The sequence below is a fragment of the Boleophthalmus pectinirostris genome, unplaced genomic scaffold (assembly GCF_026225935.1).
Source record: "Boleophthalmus pectinirostris isolate CB_2022bp ecotype Guang Dong unplaced genomic scaffold, ASM2622593v1 HiC_scaffold_10, whole genome shotgun sequence".
In the NCBI taxonomy this organism is placed as follows: domain Eukaryota; kingdom Metazoa; phylum Chordata; class Actinopteri; order Gobiiformes; family Gobiidae; genus Boleophthalmus; species Boleophthalmus pectinirostris.
Window position 1 is genome coordinate 26,063,287 of NW_026570971.1, and position 16,735 is coordinate 26,080,021.

Below are 16,735 nucleotides of genomic sequence, written 5' to 3' on the forward strand. Positions count from 1 at the left end.
AACAAATACTGTTACTGATATTTTTTGTTACTGTACAAGTCCGATTGTTCTAGTCTAAGCCACATCCGCTACTTGCTATATCAAAATTGGCCAGAGCTCAGAGAATATGTGGTTTGATTGATGACGATTTGTCTAAAAGTGTGGCCTAAATAATGTTAAAAACTAGCACTTTGACCATTATATTTACTTAAGAATAAATTTGATAGCAGTTCTTGTAATTGTGTACATATGTATTTGTAATGTATGTAATCATGACACCCATAGTTTTAAATGAACAGACACTGAGGCTAAGTTTATAGCCATAATTGGCCCATTAGATTAAAAAAAAACATATTTGCGTATTTTAGAAAAATCTTTTGTACTGTTGTCACTACTGTAATCTCTCCAGACTTATTATGAGTAGTATGCAAATCAAACTGATGTAATAAAAGTTATTTTTATATCAAATTTGTACCAGATGGATTTCTAAATAAAGATGACTATAAAAGATTGCTGTTGGTATTTTAAATGCCTGAAACCAGACTTGCACTTTGGAGAAAGGCTTTTTGCTAAACCTGGAGTTGTGTCCCGCCTCTGGCGTGTTCTCTGAAATGAGGGAGAATTCTCTGCTTTTCCCATTTGGGCATTCACAGACACAAACACAAACCTGCACGAACACTCTTCAACAGATTTTAAGCAGGTGATGTCTTAAAGGCACATTATGTAACTTTTTTGCTGCAGGATCTATCGCCTGCTTCTCATGAAAATGTTATTGCTTTGCCTGGAATGCTCCTCAGTATGGTATAAACTTTAATTTATTCAATTACATGTGTTTTTAATTTTTTATTGCAAAACACTTGAGAGTTGGTTTAGTCCTGGCCTAGTTCCAGGTTTAGTCTCAGTTTGGTCAAATCTGAATGTGGCGTATATGCGTGAAAAGCACTCCAACTACTTATATGACTATCGATACTGATAATCTTACATAAATAGGACACCACCAGATTTGTCAATTCCAGGGCTGAAATTATCCAACTTATTCTAGAAAAGGTGTAAGATGTTTAAAGATACATTTGGAGCACTTTCTGTATTACCATATAACCTTACAAGGTGAAACAGAGCATTTTCTGTTTGAGAAAAGAAAAATGCAGGGTTTGTGTGTTTTACATGCTTGAATGAAACAAAACACAGCTCTAGGTCTGTTCTTGATGGAAACAACATTATAACATAGATCAGAAGACAGCATAAATGTGCCCTTTAAGTTACCTCTTCCAGCCTCCTCCTCTGCTCCTTCTGCTCCTCTATGCGTTTCTGCCTCTCGGCCAGCAGTAGTCTCTTGTGCTCTTCATTTTGCTGTTGTTCTAGCTGCTGTCGTCTCTGGGCCTCTGATCTCTTATTGGCCAGCTGTAGGCGCAGGAAATCCCGCCTCAGGGTCGACTCACCGGGGATATTGATGATGGAGCTACAAACAAAATTTATAGTTCAAGTTATCTGAAACAACAGTGGAGCATTTGGGGTTATTTGTGAGTCCACTGACCTTGGTTCTCCCATATCTCTGTCTTCATCTTCTTCTTCACTACCGCTGTATTCGTATTCTGTTTCATCTGAAGAAACAAAAAACAATAAAAGTCAATGGGGCTGTATTTTAGGCAGGTCAAAAGTGAAAATCAATACTTAAAGGTCCTATACTACGGAGTTGTGTCTTTTTCTTTCAATCGCACATGCTTGAGTACGAAATTATTATTACTCTGCCCACATCTCCAACGCTCAAAATGCTCTGTTCCACCTTGTGATGCCATGAAGCAGTAGTCTTCAAATGAACAGCAATCTTTCAGTTTAGTTCAGCGCAGATTGGGAAATCACCCAAATGATTCTAGTGAAAGTGCACAGCGGAGAGCTTCCTGTATTACCACGTGACATCACAAGGTGGAGAAGAACACACAGTCTAAATATGCAAGATTTATGTGTTAAATATGTGTGAATGATACAAAAGACAACTCCAGGTTTCTTTGTGATGAGGAAACAACATTATAACATACATCATCACATTGCATTTATGTATTGCTTTGTGTTCTATAATGGAAATACAACAAAAACAAAGACAAATTTGTTCTATAAAATGTGTGGGTTTTATATACTCTTAAAGGTGCACTATGGGATTTCAGGTGATGGGTTTGTCACCTTGCACATGCTTGTCTCCATGGAAAAGTTATTGTTTTGCATATGCATATTATGGTTTTAAACCTATTCAATCTCCACAGAGACAAACCTGTGATGCCGCAAGACCAATTAACATGTCAGATCTATGGAGTGACACTGCTCACAGTATGAATGCAAATTTTCCATGTTATTTTTGAGCTACTGTATAGAAATGCATATAATTCATAAATGCAAAATAAAAAAGTTTAACGCCATACTGTGAAACATTACAGAAAAAAGCAATACCAGAAAGACTCTACTAGTAAACTAGCCTTGTGTACCTTTAACAGAGTAGGCAAAGTATTTGAAGGGTATTAAAATATGTTTATCACCCCATTTAGAAATTAAAAAACACATAACTTCCATTTTCTCACCTATGTTTATAAACAGCATCTCCACATCTTTCACAGTTTCTATAGAGTTATGAATGGTGACATAAACATGAATTAAAATGTGTTTAATAAGGTGACTATAATGTGCTTTGAACTCTCTCTGCCATATTCTTCTTCAACAAAATATCCTCTCTTTATAGAAAAATCTTGTTGGACCTCAAACATGCTCTGAAATCCATACTATTCTTGTATTTGTACATATCCGTTTTCTCTTGGATGTTAAAGAGGGGCTTTTTCACGCCTATATGACACATAAAGCATTTAGATCACCATGCTACTTTTTATTGTATTGAAAATATTACATGTCTAAACAGGTTTCATACGTTTCTGAGTCTTCCTTCCCTTTGCTCTGTGCTCTAAATCCCTCCCCCTTCAGAGTGCTATCATAACACAATCAACGTGCATCTCACTAATGAAATTACTGCACCTCACATCAGGTTTGTCAAGTTGCTGTGTACAGTTTTGATGTGAAACCACCATAACAGACGTGATGGCTCAAGATATGTTTTTGATGAGAAAACAACATTATAACATAGATCAGCCTTTTAATTCTCTTGGCGTTGTTAACAATGTTCACTCCAAACTGAATTTTACTTTTTAAACATAGATCGCAAGTGTATTTTTTCCCTCAAGATTGTGCAGCCCCACCTTACAGTTTTGAAGCCAACATTCAAAACCAAGTGTCCTATATGTGACAGTTGTACGCCTCTAGTCTTTGCAATGACAGAAACCATCGTGACTTCCACCAAGCGAGATGGAGTTTGCTCAAGCGGCTAATATGGCAGTTTGACAGTTTCTCCACTATAATGCACAGTGTGTGGGTTATGGGGAGAAAGAAAGCTGTAGTTTCTGCCTGAATAAATCTTAGGCCATCGAGACGTTTTGTGTGAGCGATTTTTCACAGATTTGCAGCTGTATATCTTCAGGGTTGATTTTCAAAGTGTCCATTTGCAGTTATGGCATATGTGTGTACTGAGAGCTCAATGGCTTAGTTTAGACCATTATTTTGATCTATATTCAACGGTGTAGTTCTCCTTTCTCTGAACTGGCAAGTCAGATGTATTAAATTGTCTACAGAAGGAACAGATGTAACAGCCCTCCCATTATAAGAACATTTCCAAAAATATAACAGTTTGTTTAAAATTGTCAATCGCTATGGCAAAAATCCTGAGTTGTGATCATTCTGAAACCCCTCAAAAAAGAGCAGCATTTGCAATCAGCTAATTTTTACCATTTAAAGGTGCACTGTGTAACTTTTTTGGTAGAGGGTCCATTACCAGTTTCTCTCCTGGAGATGTTGCCTGGAATGTTCCACAAAATGGCATTATACTCAGTTATCTTTGTGGAGACAGCAGGTCACGCAATAGGGTCAAGTGTCAGATGTCAGAACTGTGGAGAGGCGAGCCCACTCACAGTAAGAATGCGTGTTTTTAAATCAATAAAAAGCCATGCTATTGATTAAATGCAGGATGGATATGTTTAATGCCATCCCAGGACATTCCAGACAAAAAGACAACATCTCCATGGAGTCAAGCAGATGGCAGATGCCCAGTAGAAAAGTTATACAGTTCACCTTTAAATTTTAGTTGTTTGTGTTGCAGTCTTAGTTTAAAACGGCCCCTGGTCTGCTGTCTGGGTAAGTATTGGCCATAGACTGTATATGGAAGTGGACTGAGGGACCTCACACATAGAGTTCAGATGCAGTCATACAAAGCCAACATGGCTAGTTTCAAAATAAGTTCCATATTTGGAAATAAGTATTTGAAAAATGAGTGTGCTCATAGCAACCAAAGAGAGCCAATCAGTAACGGAAATCAATCTCAGGGGGGAAAAGGCACCTGATTTGTCAGTAACTGTTCATATTCTGATTTAGGGACAAAATTGCACAATAAAAACACTATGTAAAATGGTTAATATGAATATTCTAAGATGAAAATGACAATGACCATTTTTCAGTAGAAAGTGGATTGCAACCAGTGCTCACATCTATTAACCAGCTGCGTCTCATATTTACAGTCTATGGTATTAAAGAGTGTATGGTGTTGACTAGCCCCACCTCTCTCCCCTCTCTTCTTCTTGGTGCGGTCGATGTGGTCCTTGAGCTGGATGCGGATGTGCCTCTCATTGGGCAGGTCCTTGATAAACGGGTGCTTCAGGAGCTGCTCGGTGCTGGGCCTCTGGGTGTGGTTCTTCACCAAACAGTGCTCTATAAACGAATGGAACTTCTTTGACCTGGAAACACAGTAGTCACGGTTAGGCCTGTCACGATAACAAAGTCTGAAGCGCGATATGCTTCTATAGAGTTATACTGAGATAAACGATAATATTGAAAGTATTTTAAGACACTAACACAATAACAATAATGCAAGTTAATCCCATTAAACCATTTTTAAATAAACAGTATGAAATAAATAGCAGAATAAAGCAATAATTACCCATAGAAGTTAGTTTTTCAAGTCTCTATAACTCAAATCTTATTCTATTACAAAAAATAAAAATAAAAATACTACACTAAATATTGAGCCCCAAAATATATTATAAGTCTGATATAGTATTTATCATGACAGTCCTGGTCACAGATTCAAGATGTGAGAATTGAACTATGATGAGATTGGGATTTACGTCAATCAGGTAATAGGCTTGGAAAGATATTGAAATTTTGTGTCATGGTTGTCATGGAGATACAGTATGTTTGATGCCATACTGCGGAATATTTTAGCCCAAGTCTTCACATCTCCATGAAGACACACAGGTGAACCCTTGAGCAGAAAACTTTGAAGGGCTTCCAAAAAAAGTTATAGAGGTGATAAGCGTCAGGGGAGTATACAGGTTTTGGTGAAAAGATGGCCAAAAATTTTGTGAAGTCACTCGGTATAAAACGTCTAATATGAGAAAAATAAATAAAGAGATAAATAAAATAAAAATGAAATAATACAAATAAATACTATATATTTTTATTAATAAAAATACATAAATCATATGAGTAATACAGGAAATAGGCAGGCAGTAAACAAACTCACCACTTCTTTGACTTGAGTCTGGGGGCGGGGTTTCGTGGGATGAGGAAGAGGGCTCTCATTGGATGTAATTCACACAGTGCTAAAAAAAACAAAAAAACTAACAGGTGAGAGGCCTAGAGGTGCAGAGGGACAATGTAATTGGACTAAACATAGTTATGGCATAAAGTCAAAGCAGGCTGCAGTTTCCCTGTTACTGATCAATGCCAACTGCCAATACTGATAACATCGTATTCAATTTACACACACAAGTACAGGGCTCTCTGGTTAGTTAAGTGTCTGGCTGAGTAGCATAAATTAGTCAAAGCAATACTGGTTAGAGACTTAGTTGACCTACTCCTGTGATCTTTTAGTCATGTTATAATGCTGTTATCTTCTAAAGAACATACATGGAGTTGTGTTTTGTTTCATTGACATATTTGAATAATACTCCATTATAGGCTATCTACATCTCCAAAGCTCAGAATGCTCTGTTCCACCTTGTGATGTCATGTAGTGACAGTTTGCAAATTAACAGCTACCTTTTACCTTTTGCTTAGTAGAAACTGGCAAACACAGAGTTGAAATTATCCAAATGATTCTAGTGAAGATGTATAGTTAGGAGTTTTTTTCACTTTTGTATACAAATCAAATTTAAACCGCATGTAACTGTTTTTATTATTATTATTTTTAGCTGAAACACATGCACTAGGCACTTTAAAAACTATACCTGTAATCTCTTCTCTTTCCTCTATCTTGGACAGTAAAAATGTTATGCTAAATTATTGACTACATACGTGGAGCTCCTTCTGCCATCTCCAATGCAGTGATCCCCAGAGACCATAAATCACTCTGCAATGAAACAGAAACAGCACGTGAATACAGGCGGTGATAAAACAGCCGAGCTTTTCTTCAGATAATGAGATGGGAGATGGGGCAGGTACCTTGAAGTCATATGTGGCATCTGGATTCTCGTCACAGGCTATGACCTCTGGAGCCATCCAATATGGCGTCCCTATAAAAGTGTTCCTCCTCCCCACTGTGCGGTCCAGTTGTGCCGAAACGCCAAAGTCAACTACAACAAAAAATGAACTAATCAACAACTAAAATTGATGTTTTTATATAAAATCATCTTAAAATAAAATATTTCAAAGCTTATGCTCTGCAATTATTTTAAAAATGTTTCCCTGTTAGACAGTAGTTTGTGAAATAAGAGTCCTGGAAATTGACAATGTATCCATTAGTGAAATGGGGGTCACCGGAAGAAAAGATGGCGAACCATTGTAGGATATTGCAATACAACATGGTTAAAATACAATTATTTAAGGCAGGGGTGTCCAAACTTTTTTCACCTGGGGATGCAAATCGAAACACAGACAAAGCGTAGAGCTGATCGAGGGCCACATACTGGGGTCAATACAGTGAATAATTGAAATCTGTATATTTATAACAGATTACAATGAGCCATCAGTCCTTTATTCAAGCTTATATCCTCAAAAGGACAAAATAAATATTTGATGTTGTTGAGGTAGAGAGATTAAAAAAATATCTGAGCCAAGAAAAATGTGTTTGTGGGCCACATTTGGCTTCTGGGCCATAGTTTAAACTTCTGTGTCGTAAGTAGTTTGAAAACCCATTACAGTGGATATGATGCAGAATATAGTGGTATATAAAAGAGATCTACTAAAAAGAGCAAGGGACTACGACAACTTGAAAGTTCAAGTATAACATTTTGCATGTTCTTCATATAAAAATATGGTGTAAAGAAAGTAAAATAACAAATGTGACAGCCTAAACCATGCTAAAATGCACAACACACAAAGATGTTTATAGAAAATAGGTTACATTGTACTGTGTGCCATTGTTTAGTGTGGACAGTGGAGCATATGGGTGGGCCTTACTGAGCAGACACTTTATAATCCCCTCCCCACTGGGCTTTGGAAACAGTCCCTTCTTCTGCATCTACAGCTATAAAAGGACGAGAGGGCTCAGCAGAAAGGAGGGAGGAATGCATGAACACTCGTGAGGTAGAGGAGGGATTGAAACTGTTGGTCTACAAGATATTATAGAAAATAACCTTTTGAACAATTAGAATAGAATAGTTTATGAAAGCACAAATGTTACACCAAATAGTTGGCAAAAAATAACAAAAACGTGCAATTTGTAAACTTTCAAACAAGGGTATTCATACTTTGCAGTAACATCACGCTAGGGGGTGTTCTACATGTTTGCCTATGGTGGAATGTTCAGCATACTATGGTGACACAATGCACGTTAACAAACACTGTCTTAAAAATGTTTTGACAGTCAAACTCAAGAAAAAATAGGAAATGGATTTAAACAGCACATTCTCAGCAGGAGCTTGTGATTAATACATGCATTAATGGTCCTGTTTAGGTATGTAATTTTCAACAAATTACATGAGAATGACTAAATGAAAAACTTTTTTAAATCTAAAAACCAATAAAAATGGTTTTCAGTGTTAATTTCCTGAACATAAACAAAACATTGAATAATTGCCAAATTATGTCTTCTTCCAAAGTCTGAATTCTGCTCCAAACTCCATGCTTTTACTGACAGAGAACTGGCTGTCAATGTGCTCAAAGAGACCCCACACTGTGCACATGCCCTTTTAGTTGTCGAGATAAAAAAATATATTAATAATAAATTTGAAATGCTGTTAGCCTTCGCTCTGACCTAGTTTGACCTCAGCGTTTTCCGTCAGCAGCACATTCTGGCCCTTGATGTCTCGATGGATGACTTTGTGATGGTGCAGATGAGTCAGACCCTGTGAAATCAAAGAAAACAAATTAGGACTCATATTTCAAAGTGTTCATTAAAAACTGCAACTAACAAGATCTAAAGATACAAGATCAGACCAAAGTATGTTTGGACTAACTTATGGTGTTGCTGAAGGTAATTATAATGAACTGTTTACATAGATAACCCTCTATTTTTAGTCTGGCTACAACTCCAAGCCTCAAAATGTTCTGTGCCACCTTGTGATGTCATGAAGCGGCAGTTTTCAAGTTCAAGAAAGAAAATACAACTCCAAGTATGTTTGTCAAGAGGAAACAACATTATAAAATAGATCAGACAATAGCGTAGTAAAGGTCCTTTAATTTTAAACAATAAGAAAAAGTCTATGTAAACGTATCTTTGCATTTCTACACCAACCTCCTGACTTCTCTTCTGCTGCCTCTGATCTGAAATTGACTTTTATCTTGACAGCCAGCACAGCAGTTTGTCCTCTCTGATGCCTTTTGGAAACTTGTACAACCATGAATTCAATCTTTTTGGGGAATCTGTGTAGTTCGCCCACTCCTTATCTCGCCACAATCTTTTATTGTTGTGTTTTGTGCTCAGGGCAATCGCCTCAAACACAGCGCTCAATATCTCGGCGTCTTGTCAGAAGCTCAGAGCCCTGCCATGAACACAGGCGGCCATTTCCTTTTATCCTCTTTGATTTCTTCTCTCAAACCGAAGCTCTTGTTTTGTTTCAAGTTCTGTGCTTCCTCCCCTCTCGATCTGATTCATCCTCTTGCTCTCCCCGCTGCACTTGATCTGCCTTATCTTACACTGCAGTTCAATGTTGTTTTTTTTCACTGAATATTTTTTGTTCATTGCTTTTAGTGATCTGTATTGCACACACTAAGATGATAATACTGGGTGATATTATGACCAAAGTAGTAATCCTGTAAGATTTGTTGTTTCTGCTGTAGTTTTTCATAATTTCTTTCTTTATGTTTTTATTTTTTACTTCCCCATATAAGCCTTGTAAACCATTTTACTGTTATAGATGGCAAAGACATTGTTTCTCCTTACCCACCTCTTCTATATAGCCAAGGTATATTTTGTATTACTATATTTCTATATTTTATTTGTACTTGTACATATACATTTGTATAATTATGCCTTAATTGACACCAGTCTTTCTATTTTTGCTACCTTAATTATTACCATTTATATGCTTGTTATTTCTTATTTTATTATATTGTGATGTGTGAGCTACTATGTCCAAGTAATTTCCCTTGTGTATCAATAAAGCTGGTCTAAGTCTAAGTACATTAAAACTAATGTCACAGTGAAAAGTCCACCCTGAGCGTCTAACATATAATCAATCAGGGCAAGTAAGCTATTAACATTAAATAAAGAGCTAACAAAGGAATTCCCCCTCAGCAATAAATTAAACTGACTTGAACTTTAAAGCAGGCCGTATAAAGTCAACACAGTAAAAGGTATTCTCCTTAGTCACAGAGTATGGGCGCAGAAATAGCACAGAGAGAGCTGTGTTTGTTTGAATGGAAAACGACTCACCCGAAGGATCTCTCTGCAGATGTAGGCGGTCCACTCCTCTTTCAGACTGTTTCCTTTGGTGTTTTTGATCAGGTCTGTGACTGAGCCTGCTCCACAGAACTCCATCACCAGCTGAACAAAAACAACACAAGAGATTAATGTGGATTCAAAAAAAGTAAAGTAAAAGTAAGTAAAGTAACGCTACATGATTACAAACAGGAAATGAGCATGGGCAGGATTCTGGCTCCATCAACTTGCCCCTCAAAAAACATGATTAATTTCACTGTTTTGTCCTAAATCAAGATATGAACATTAATAATAAACCAATGAGGCGCCTTTTTTCCCTGAGGTCACTCCTCCTATTGTTAGTGTTATGAACTAAGGCACCATCCACACTAGTACATATTCGAGTCGTTTTCGTTGCGGATGCAGTGTTCGTTCACACTAATCTGATTGAAAACGGCTCCAGAGACAAAACGATCTTGTGCCACCAGCTCCCACAAATTCTGTGTGGACACCTGAAAATGCTGATACGCTGATGTAGGTCTATGCGCTGCAAAGTAATTTACCGCCAAAACGCTAAGAGGCTAGAATATATGTCCATTCCTATATGCGGTCTGTGTGTACGACCTGCAGATGTATAATCTCAGAAGAGTTTAACATGAACTATCTCCAATGCATAGAGGCATAGAACAGACTCACCATTAGCAGAACACCCCTCTGTCATAGAATGAACACATATAATCCACTGAGTTGTGTCCTTTAGTTTGACAGAAGCTGAACTGCATCAGCGCACAATAGCAAGCTGTTTTTTGGAGCGTTAGTTTATGTAAATTAGCCATGCTATTTAATCCATTTAAATTTTGTTTTTGTAAAACGTAAAGAAATATGCTCACAGCTGTGTGGATAGGGAAGGTTTGTGGACTCAGAAACGACGTGTCTGGACGTAAATCATTTCCGATACGGTGATTCGTTTCAGTGTAAATGTAGCCTAAACCTCCCTCGCTCCTGACTGGCTCTTTGATACTTGTGGTAACAATTACTATGAAACTCCAGATTTGCCCCTTTAATTTCCAGTATCGATGAGCTTCATTTGACTGAAACTGAACGTTATGGGTGACGTCACACTCCTTCAGTCCACTTCTTCACGCAGTCTGTGGTTGCAACTAATTATTTATTATTTAGTAACAGTATCAGTGCAGTTATATTGTATGTACAAAAATGTGAAAGTGTAATACTAAAACTGTTATACTAAAACTCTGATATTCAACATCATAACTGAATTGCTGTTTAATCCAAAGGGAGTATTGTAAGTCTGGTGTTACTGGAGCTGGTGTTACTGGAGCTAGAAATCGAATAAGTAAACATACCCATAGCTGGTCATCCATCCCTGGAGGATTCTTCTTGATGAAGGCTCCATAATATGTAGCAATGTTTCTATGGTGACTGTACTTCTTCAGCATGTTAATCTCAGCTTTAATCTCCTCTTCCTCCTCCTGGAAAAACAAAGACAGACAATTAAAACAAATAATAAAGTAAAACTGCAAACTCAATCACTTTTAAGGGGATTTTTATTTGGAACTAATCAGACTCAACACTTGAGACTATTTTCATATTACTGGTCAGTGTAAACCTGCAGTCTCATTAACTTCCTCCAAATCTATCACATGGGACTGATTCACCATTAAGAATACTGACTAGTGCAAACTAGTGCTGTCATGATACACAGACTTTAAACTTGATATCACCATTAAGGAAAAGGCTCGGTACTTAATATCTACTTCAATGCCACCTTCAAAATTAAAAAGACTCTGTAAAGTATTATGTAACAAAACTAAAATTGACCATGACTATTCTAAAATACTTGTTCAAATGAGAATCCAGTTTCAGTATTAGTTTAAAAACAGATATCTGGGTACTTTTTTGGTGACTCTAATAAAAGCTTCTGGCCATCACAGTTTAGCCCTGGTTAAAGGTGCACTATGTAACTTTTTTGGTGGATGGTCAACTACCTGCTTGTCACCATGGAGATGTTATTGCTTTGCCTGGACTACATGACAAAAATGTGTCTGTGTCCATGGAGACAAGCAGGTGGTGGTAGAAAGCAAAGTTAAAGGTCAGATCCATGGAGAGGTGAACCCGATTTTTGATCAATAAATCAGTGGTCTTCAGATTCTAGAATGTGATGATGTCATACTCTCAGATGGGGGGCAAGAGGCAGTTTTTCCTATTCATTACGTTGTGCTTTCCTATGAAATATCCAAAAGGTAAACAACATAATGACATTTTTCTTTATGTGAGCAATTTTACTTTTAGCTTCCCCCCATCTGTGTGAAATAATACTGGACCTAGATGACGTTGTGATGTCATCAGAAACCCAGCAATACATAATTTAATGAATGACGGTTTATGCCTACTGTGGAGCATTTCAAACAAAGCCATTTCTGAGAACCAGGTCACTGAAAAGTTACATAGTGGACCTTTAAAGGGCCCATATACACTATTTTCTGATGTGTTCTGTTTCCTCATCACATGTTTAACACTGAAAAGTGCATATTTAGGCTGAGTTCTAACTAAAACTAACTAAAAACACATTGTTCCACCTTGTGATGTCATGTAGCAATGCAGGAAGTGCTCCACTGCATTTTTAAACTAGAATCATTTGGATGATTTCAACCCTGGAACTGCCAATCTCAACTGATTAAAAAGGTAAAAGTTAGCTGTTAACTTCAAAACTATGACTATAACATGACATCACAAGGTGGAACTGAACATTTTGAGCTTTGGAGATGTAGACAGCCTAATAATGCAGCATTATTCAAACATGTGTGAATGAAAGAAAACACAACTAAAGGTACGGTATGTTTTTGATGAGGTAACAACACTATAACATGACTAAAACCTCACAAGAGTCAATTTTGCATAATATAGAACCATTAATCTAGCCTCTTTTTTGGTACCCAGAACAACCCAATATAAAGAGACACATGTCGTAATCCACTTCCCCTGTCAGTGGATATATGACTCTGCCTGGCTGAATCTTGGCAGGTTTCCTTTATTTAAATGTGTAAAACTGCACACAGCTGGACACTAAATTATCCAAAGCTCCACCATTACTTTTTAATCACCTTGTTTTAGTGGGGTACTGTGGCGATGCCAAAAGCAGTCGCACAAAACAAGTCGCTATGGAGACACTTTGTTATTTCACAATTTAATTTCTATTTCATTAGATGCGGCATTTGTAGAAGTCATTCCACGACGCGAGTTATTTAGGGGCAATTTGTGGTTTAATCATCAATACAAGCCATGTATTGAAATGTTGTGTTGTAAGATTACTGCAATGTTTACTGCAATTTCCCATTAAAACAACACCACAGTGAAGGGAGTGCATTGGAATTTGTAAGTATCAGACATGCCTCAGTGCCATTTCACTGCCCTACCAAATGGTTGTGCAGATTATTCAAGTAACTATGGGCCTTAGACAGAGGACAAAAGTTAGTGCTGTTTTTATTAGGTCTATATATATGGCCACAAATGTATGTTTAATTATAGTAACATTTAATTTTAAAAGGGTCTTAAAGGATCCATATTATGCTATTTACTGATCTTATAATGTTGTTTGCTCATCAACATCACACCTGGAGTTGTGTTTTGTTTCATTCCCACATCTTTAACACACAAACATTGCATATTTCAGCAGAGTTCTCCTCTCAGACTGAAAACACTGTTCCACCTTGTGATGTCATGTGGTCATACAGAAGAGCTACACTGTGTTTTTAAACTGTATTTTGGATTTGGATTTGGCGATCTTTAATGAACAAACAGTAAAAGTAGCTGTTAACTTGAAAACTACCACTACATGACATCACACGGTGGAGCAGGGCATTTCAAGGTTGGGTGACAGACTTATAATAAAGGATTATTCAAATGTGTGAATGAAATAAAACACAACTTCAGGTATGTTTTTGATGAGGTAACAACATTCTAACATGGCTTAAAGCTCACAAGAGTCAGTTTTGTGTACTATGGGACCTTTAACATAACAAAAACAAAATATATTTATCTGGGACAAAATAATTTGTTGCATATGTAAGTAGACAGACACATTTTAGCTTCATTGGTCGTTTGTTTCCATTTATACACATTGGTTTGTTCAAAATCTGATGCAATGAGGACAAACTGAAAATGACACAAGAGAGAAAGATAGGTGCCAAACATCAGCTAAATTTCAGTATAATACCGATACCGATATCTGAGCAAACCCGCCAGTATCATTGACACAGCATTGGAACTGATACAACACAAGCCCCTCCATAGTTTTAATATCTTTATGGACTTCACCCCTGCATCGTTTCATTCATTAACTTTTGGCACTTGTTTCTGTAGCGTCTCATTGTTTGGCAGGAGCTGAGAGCGAGGAGTAAAGTCAAGTGAAAGAGAGGGAGGAGGTCTAAATATAGCAGAGATTTCCCTGTCCCTGTGTTACAGTCACTGCCTTCATCGTCCTCATATAATATCCTGCTAACATTACAATATGGCACTGAGGCTGTCCTCATTTAAACCCCGCCACAAAACTAAAGGAGTTCACAGTGACTCATAATTACATTAAGAGTACAAAGTGGACGCGAGAAAGTTAGAGCAACAAAATGAAAGATGATAATGGTTTTAGTGATAGCCTGTTTCACAAAACAATTCAACGCTACTTTAAAATATGCAAAGTTCTGGCAAAAATAGGGCAGACAACAACCACACCACTGATTAAAATAAGATCTACTGCACCTAGCACCTTTTTAGTTGATAAGTTTATCCATACTCGACTTAACTCCAGTAACAGTAACTAATTTTCATGGAGACAAGCAGGCCATTTTACAGTCAGATTTATGGGCGAATCAAAAAGAATGTACTGGTGGTTTTCAGATTGTGAAAGGTGATAATGGCATACTCTCAGAAGCGGGCAAGACACAGTTGTTCATACTGATTACGTTGTACGCTGTAGTCATGAAATCTCCAAAAGGTAAATTCAAAAACACTGAACCAAAGAAGTCAATGTACAGCAAAAATCTGTATTTTGCTTATATTCACGGTGCCATCTATATCGGATATTGTACATAATGTCATCTGAAACTCAGCAACTGTCTTAGCAATAAAGGTAAAAAGCCTGATTGACACTACGTTGACATTGTATTTGTTAAATTTATGCAGCCCTGAGACAACAGTATGTGTGTGTGTTGGCAATAGCTGCAGTCGACTTACCCCTGTGACGTCCATGACCTTGATGGCGGCCAGCTGCCCCGTCTTGACATGGCGGCCCTGAAGAAGCAGATGGAAGACAGAGTTAGTGCTATGGCAAAATGTACTGACTCATGTATAAGGAGGGACATTCATTTACAAAACAATAAGTTAATTTACAAATGAATTTCTTCACCAACAATCAAATTAATTTATGTTAACATACTATTGAACAACGCACACTTTTTGTACCGTATTTTACAGGCTATTAGGCGCTCTGGATTATAAGGCGCACTGTCACTGTCAAATGGTGTATTTTCGAACTTTATTCACAAATAAACCGCACCGGACTTTAAACGAAACACAACAGTTCGATGGGTCAGTCGGACTTTGTTTAGCGAGTTCACGGTGACTCTGGGCTTTGTTCAGTTGTGGCGTGTAGGGAGGGTGCTGTCTGGGACCACTGGATTGTTGGCGTGTTCGCAGTGACTCAGTTGTTCAGTGGCTCAGAAAGGCACATTGGACTTTTTTTGGATCGTTCCTCCGTTCCGTTCCTTGTCGGCGTGGGGTGATGAGTGTGGCTGCAGGTGTGTTTGTGCTGTGTGGTCGCTGTCTGCTCCGTGTGTGTTTGCGTGCACTGTGGGTGGTGTGACTTTGTAATTTACTGAAGTCGTGCTGGGATACCCGAGTGGATTCATGTACAGGACGCTCTAGCTTGCGGGCGCGTGGTCATTTTTTGATGGGGTTAGAGGCTTAAGAACGCATCTAATAGCCCGGACAATACGGTAATATTGTATTTTCAAAATGATGAAGTAGAAAACAAAACTATCCATAGGTTTTAGAGTGACAACATATTAACAATTAACAATTCAAAATAAAATATATCTTTTGCATGGTCAAATGTCAAGGTCAAAATGTCACGTATAAACAGGAGCATGAACCCATGAATAAATATAAGATAATCCTTTTTATGTAGACTTCAAGTTGGAAATAGTCGAACTTAATAATGTAAAGGTAAATGTTCAAATTTTTATATAGCACTTTTCCACCTTCAAGGCACTCAAAGCGCTTTACATCAAGGAACCACTCAGCCATTCGCACACACATTTATACACCAGTGTACACAGACACTGGGGGTGAGGAGGGCATGCCCAAGGAAACAACAACAGTCTCTGAAGTCTGAACTCTGCTCCAAACCACATGCTTTCACTGGCAGACGATTGCTGTAGACCTCTCCGTTAAAAAGACCCAAGCTGATCATTGACGATTACAAACCTCGACCTTGATTAAAATTTGATTACTTGCACAGCCCTTGTTAAAACTATAGACGGCATGGGAGTTTATACAAAATTAGACTACTTAGCAAGCAGTACTTAAACTAAACTAAGTGCATCGAACAAGATAGGAGGGCAAACAAAGAAGCAAGTCCCAATAATGATGTATAACACCATTTGGGACTAAGCCTGGGGCACTGCAGAGAATGGTGCTGACGATAGACTCCAAACACTACTGCCTCATTTGCAAAAACCTCGTGAGCATCTGCGCCGTGATGGAGCAGAGGAGGAGACCAAACCACCAGCGGCCATTACCTCCACCTGTCTATGGAGCGATTAGCATGATCGAGTCTGAGGAGTCCAGCGCCAATCG

At 37.8% G+C, this 16,735-nt stretch overlaps 1 protein-coding gene across 3 annotated transcripts in view; it reads right to left on the minus strand.

The window, feature by feature from the left end:
* Nucleotides 1-16,735, minus strand: part of tnika (TRAF2 and NCK interacting kinase a) — a 108,567-nt gene that overhangs the window by 27,754 nt on the left and 64,078 nt on the right. For all 3 annotated transcript variants that reach the window (XM_055160220.1, XM_020922572.2, XM_055160228.1), the window contains 10 exons: nt 15,113-15,169; nt 11,230-11,355; nt 9,881-9,991; nt 8,261-8,351; nt 6,508-6,638; nt 6,361-6,415; nt 5,588-5,666; nt 4,624-4,799; nt 1,514-1,580; nt 1,243-1,438 (listed from right to left, as the gene is read on the minus strand). In XM_055160220.1, the coding sequence (XP_055016195.1) occupies nt 1,243-1,438; nt 1,514-1,580; nt 4,624-4,799; nt 5,588-5,666; nt 6,361-6,415; nt 6,508-6,638; nt 8,261-8,351; nt 9,881-9,991; nt 11,230-11,355; nt 15,113-15,169 (1,089 nt within the window). The remainder of the gene's footprint in view (nt 1-1,242; nt 1,439-1,513; nt 1,581-4,623; nt 4,800-5,587; nt 5,667-6,360; nt 6,416-6,507; nt 6,639-8,260; nt 8,352-9,880; nt 9,992-11,229; nt 11,356-15,112; nt 15,170-16,735) is intronic.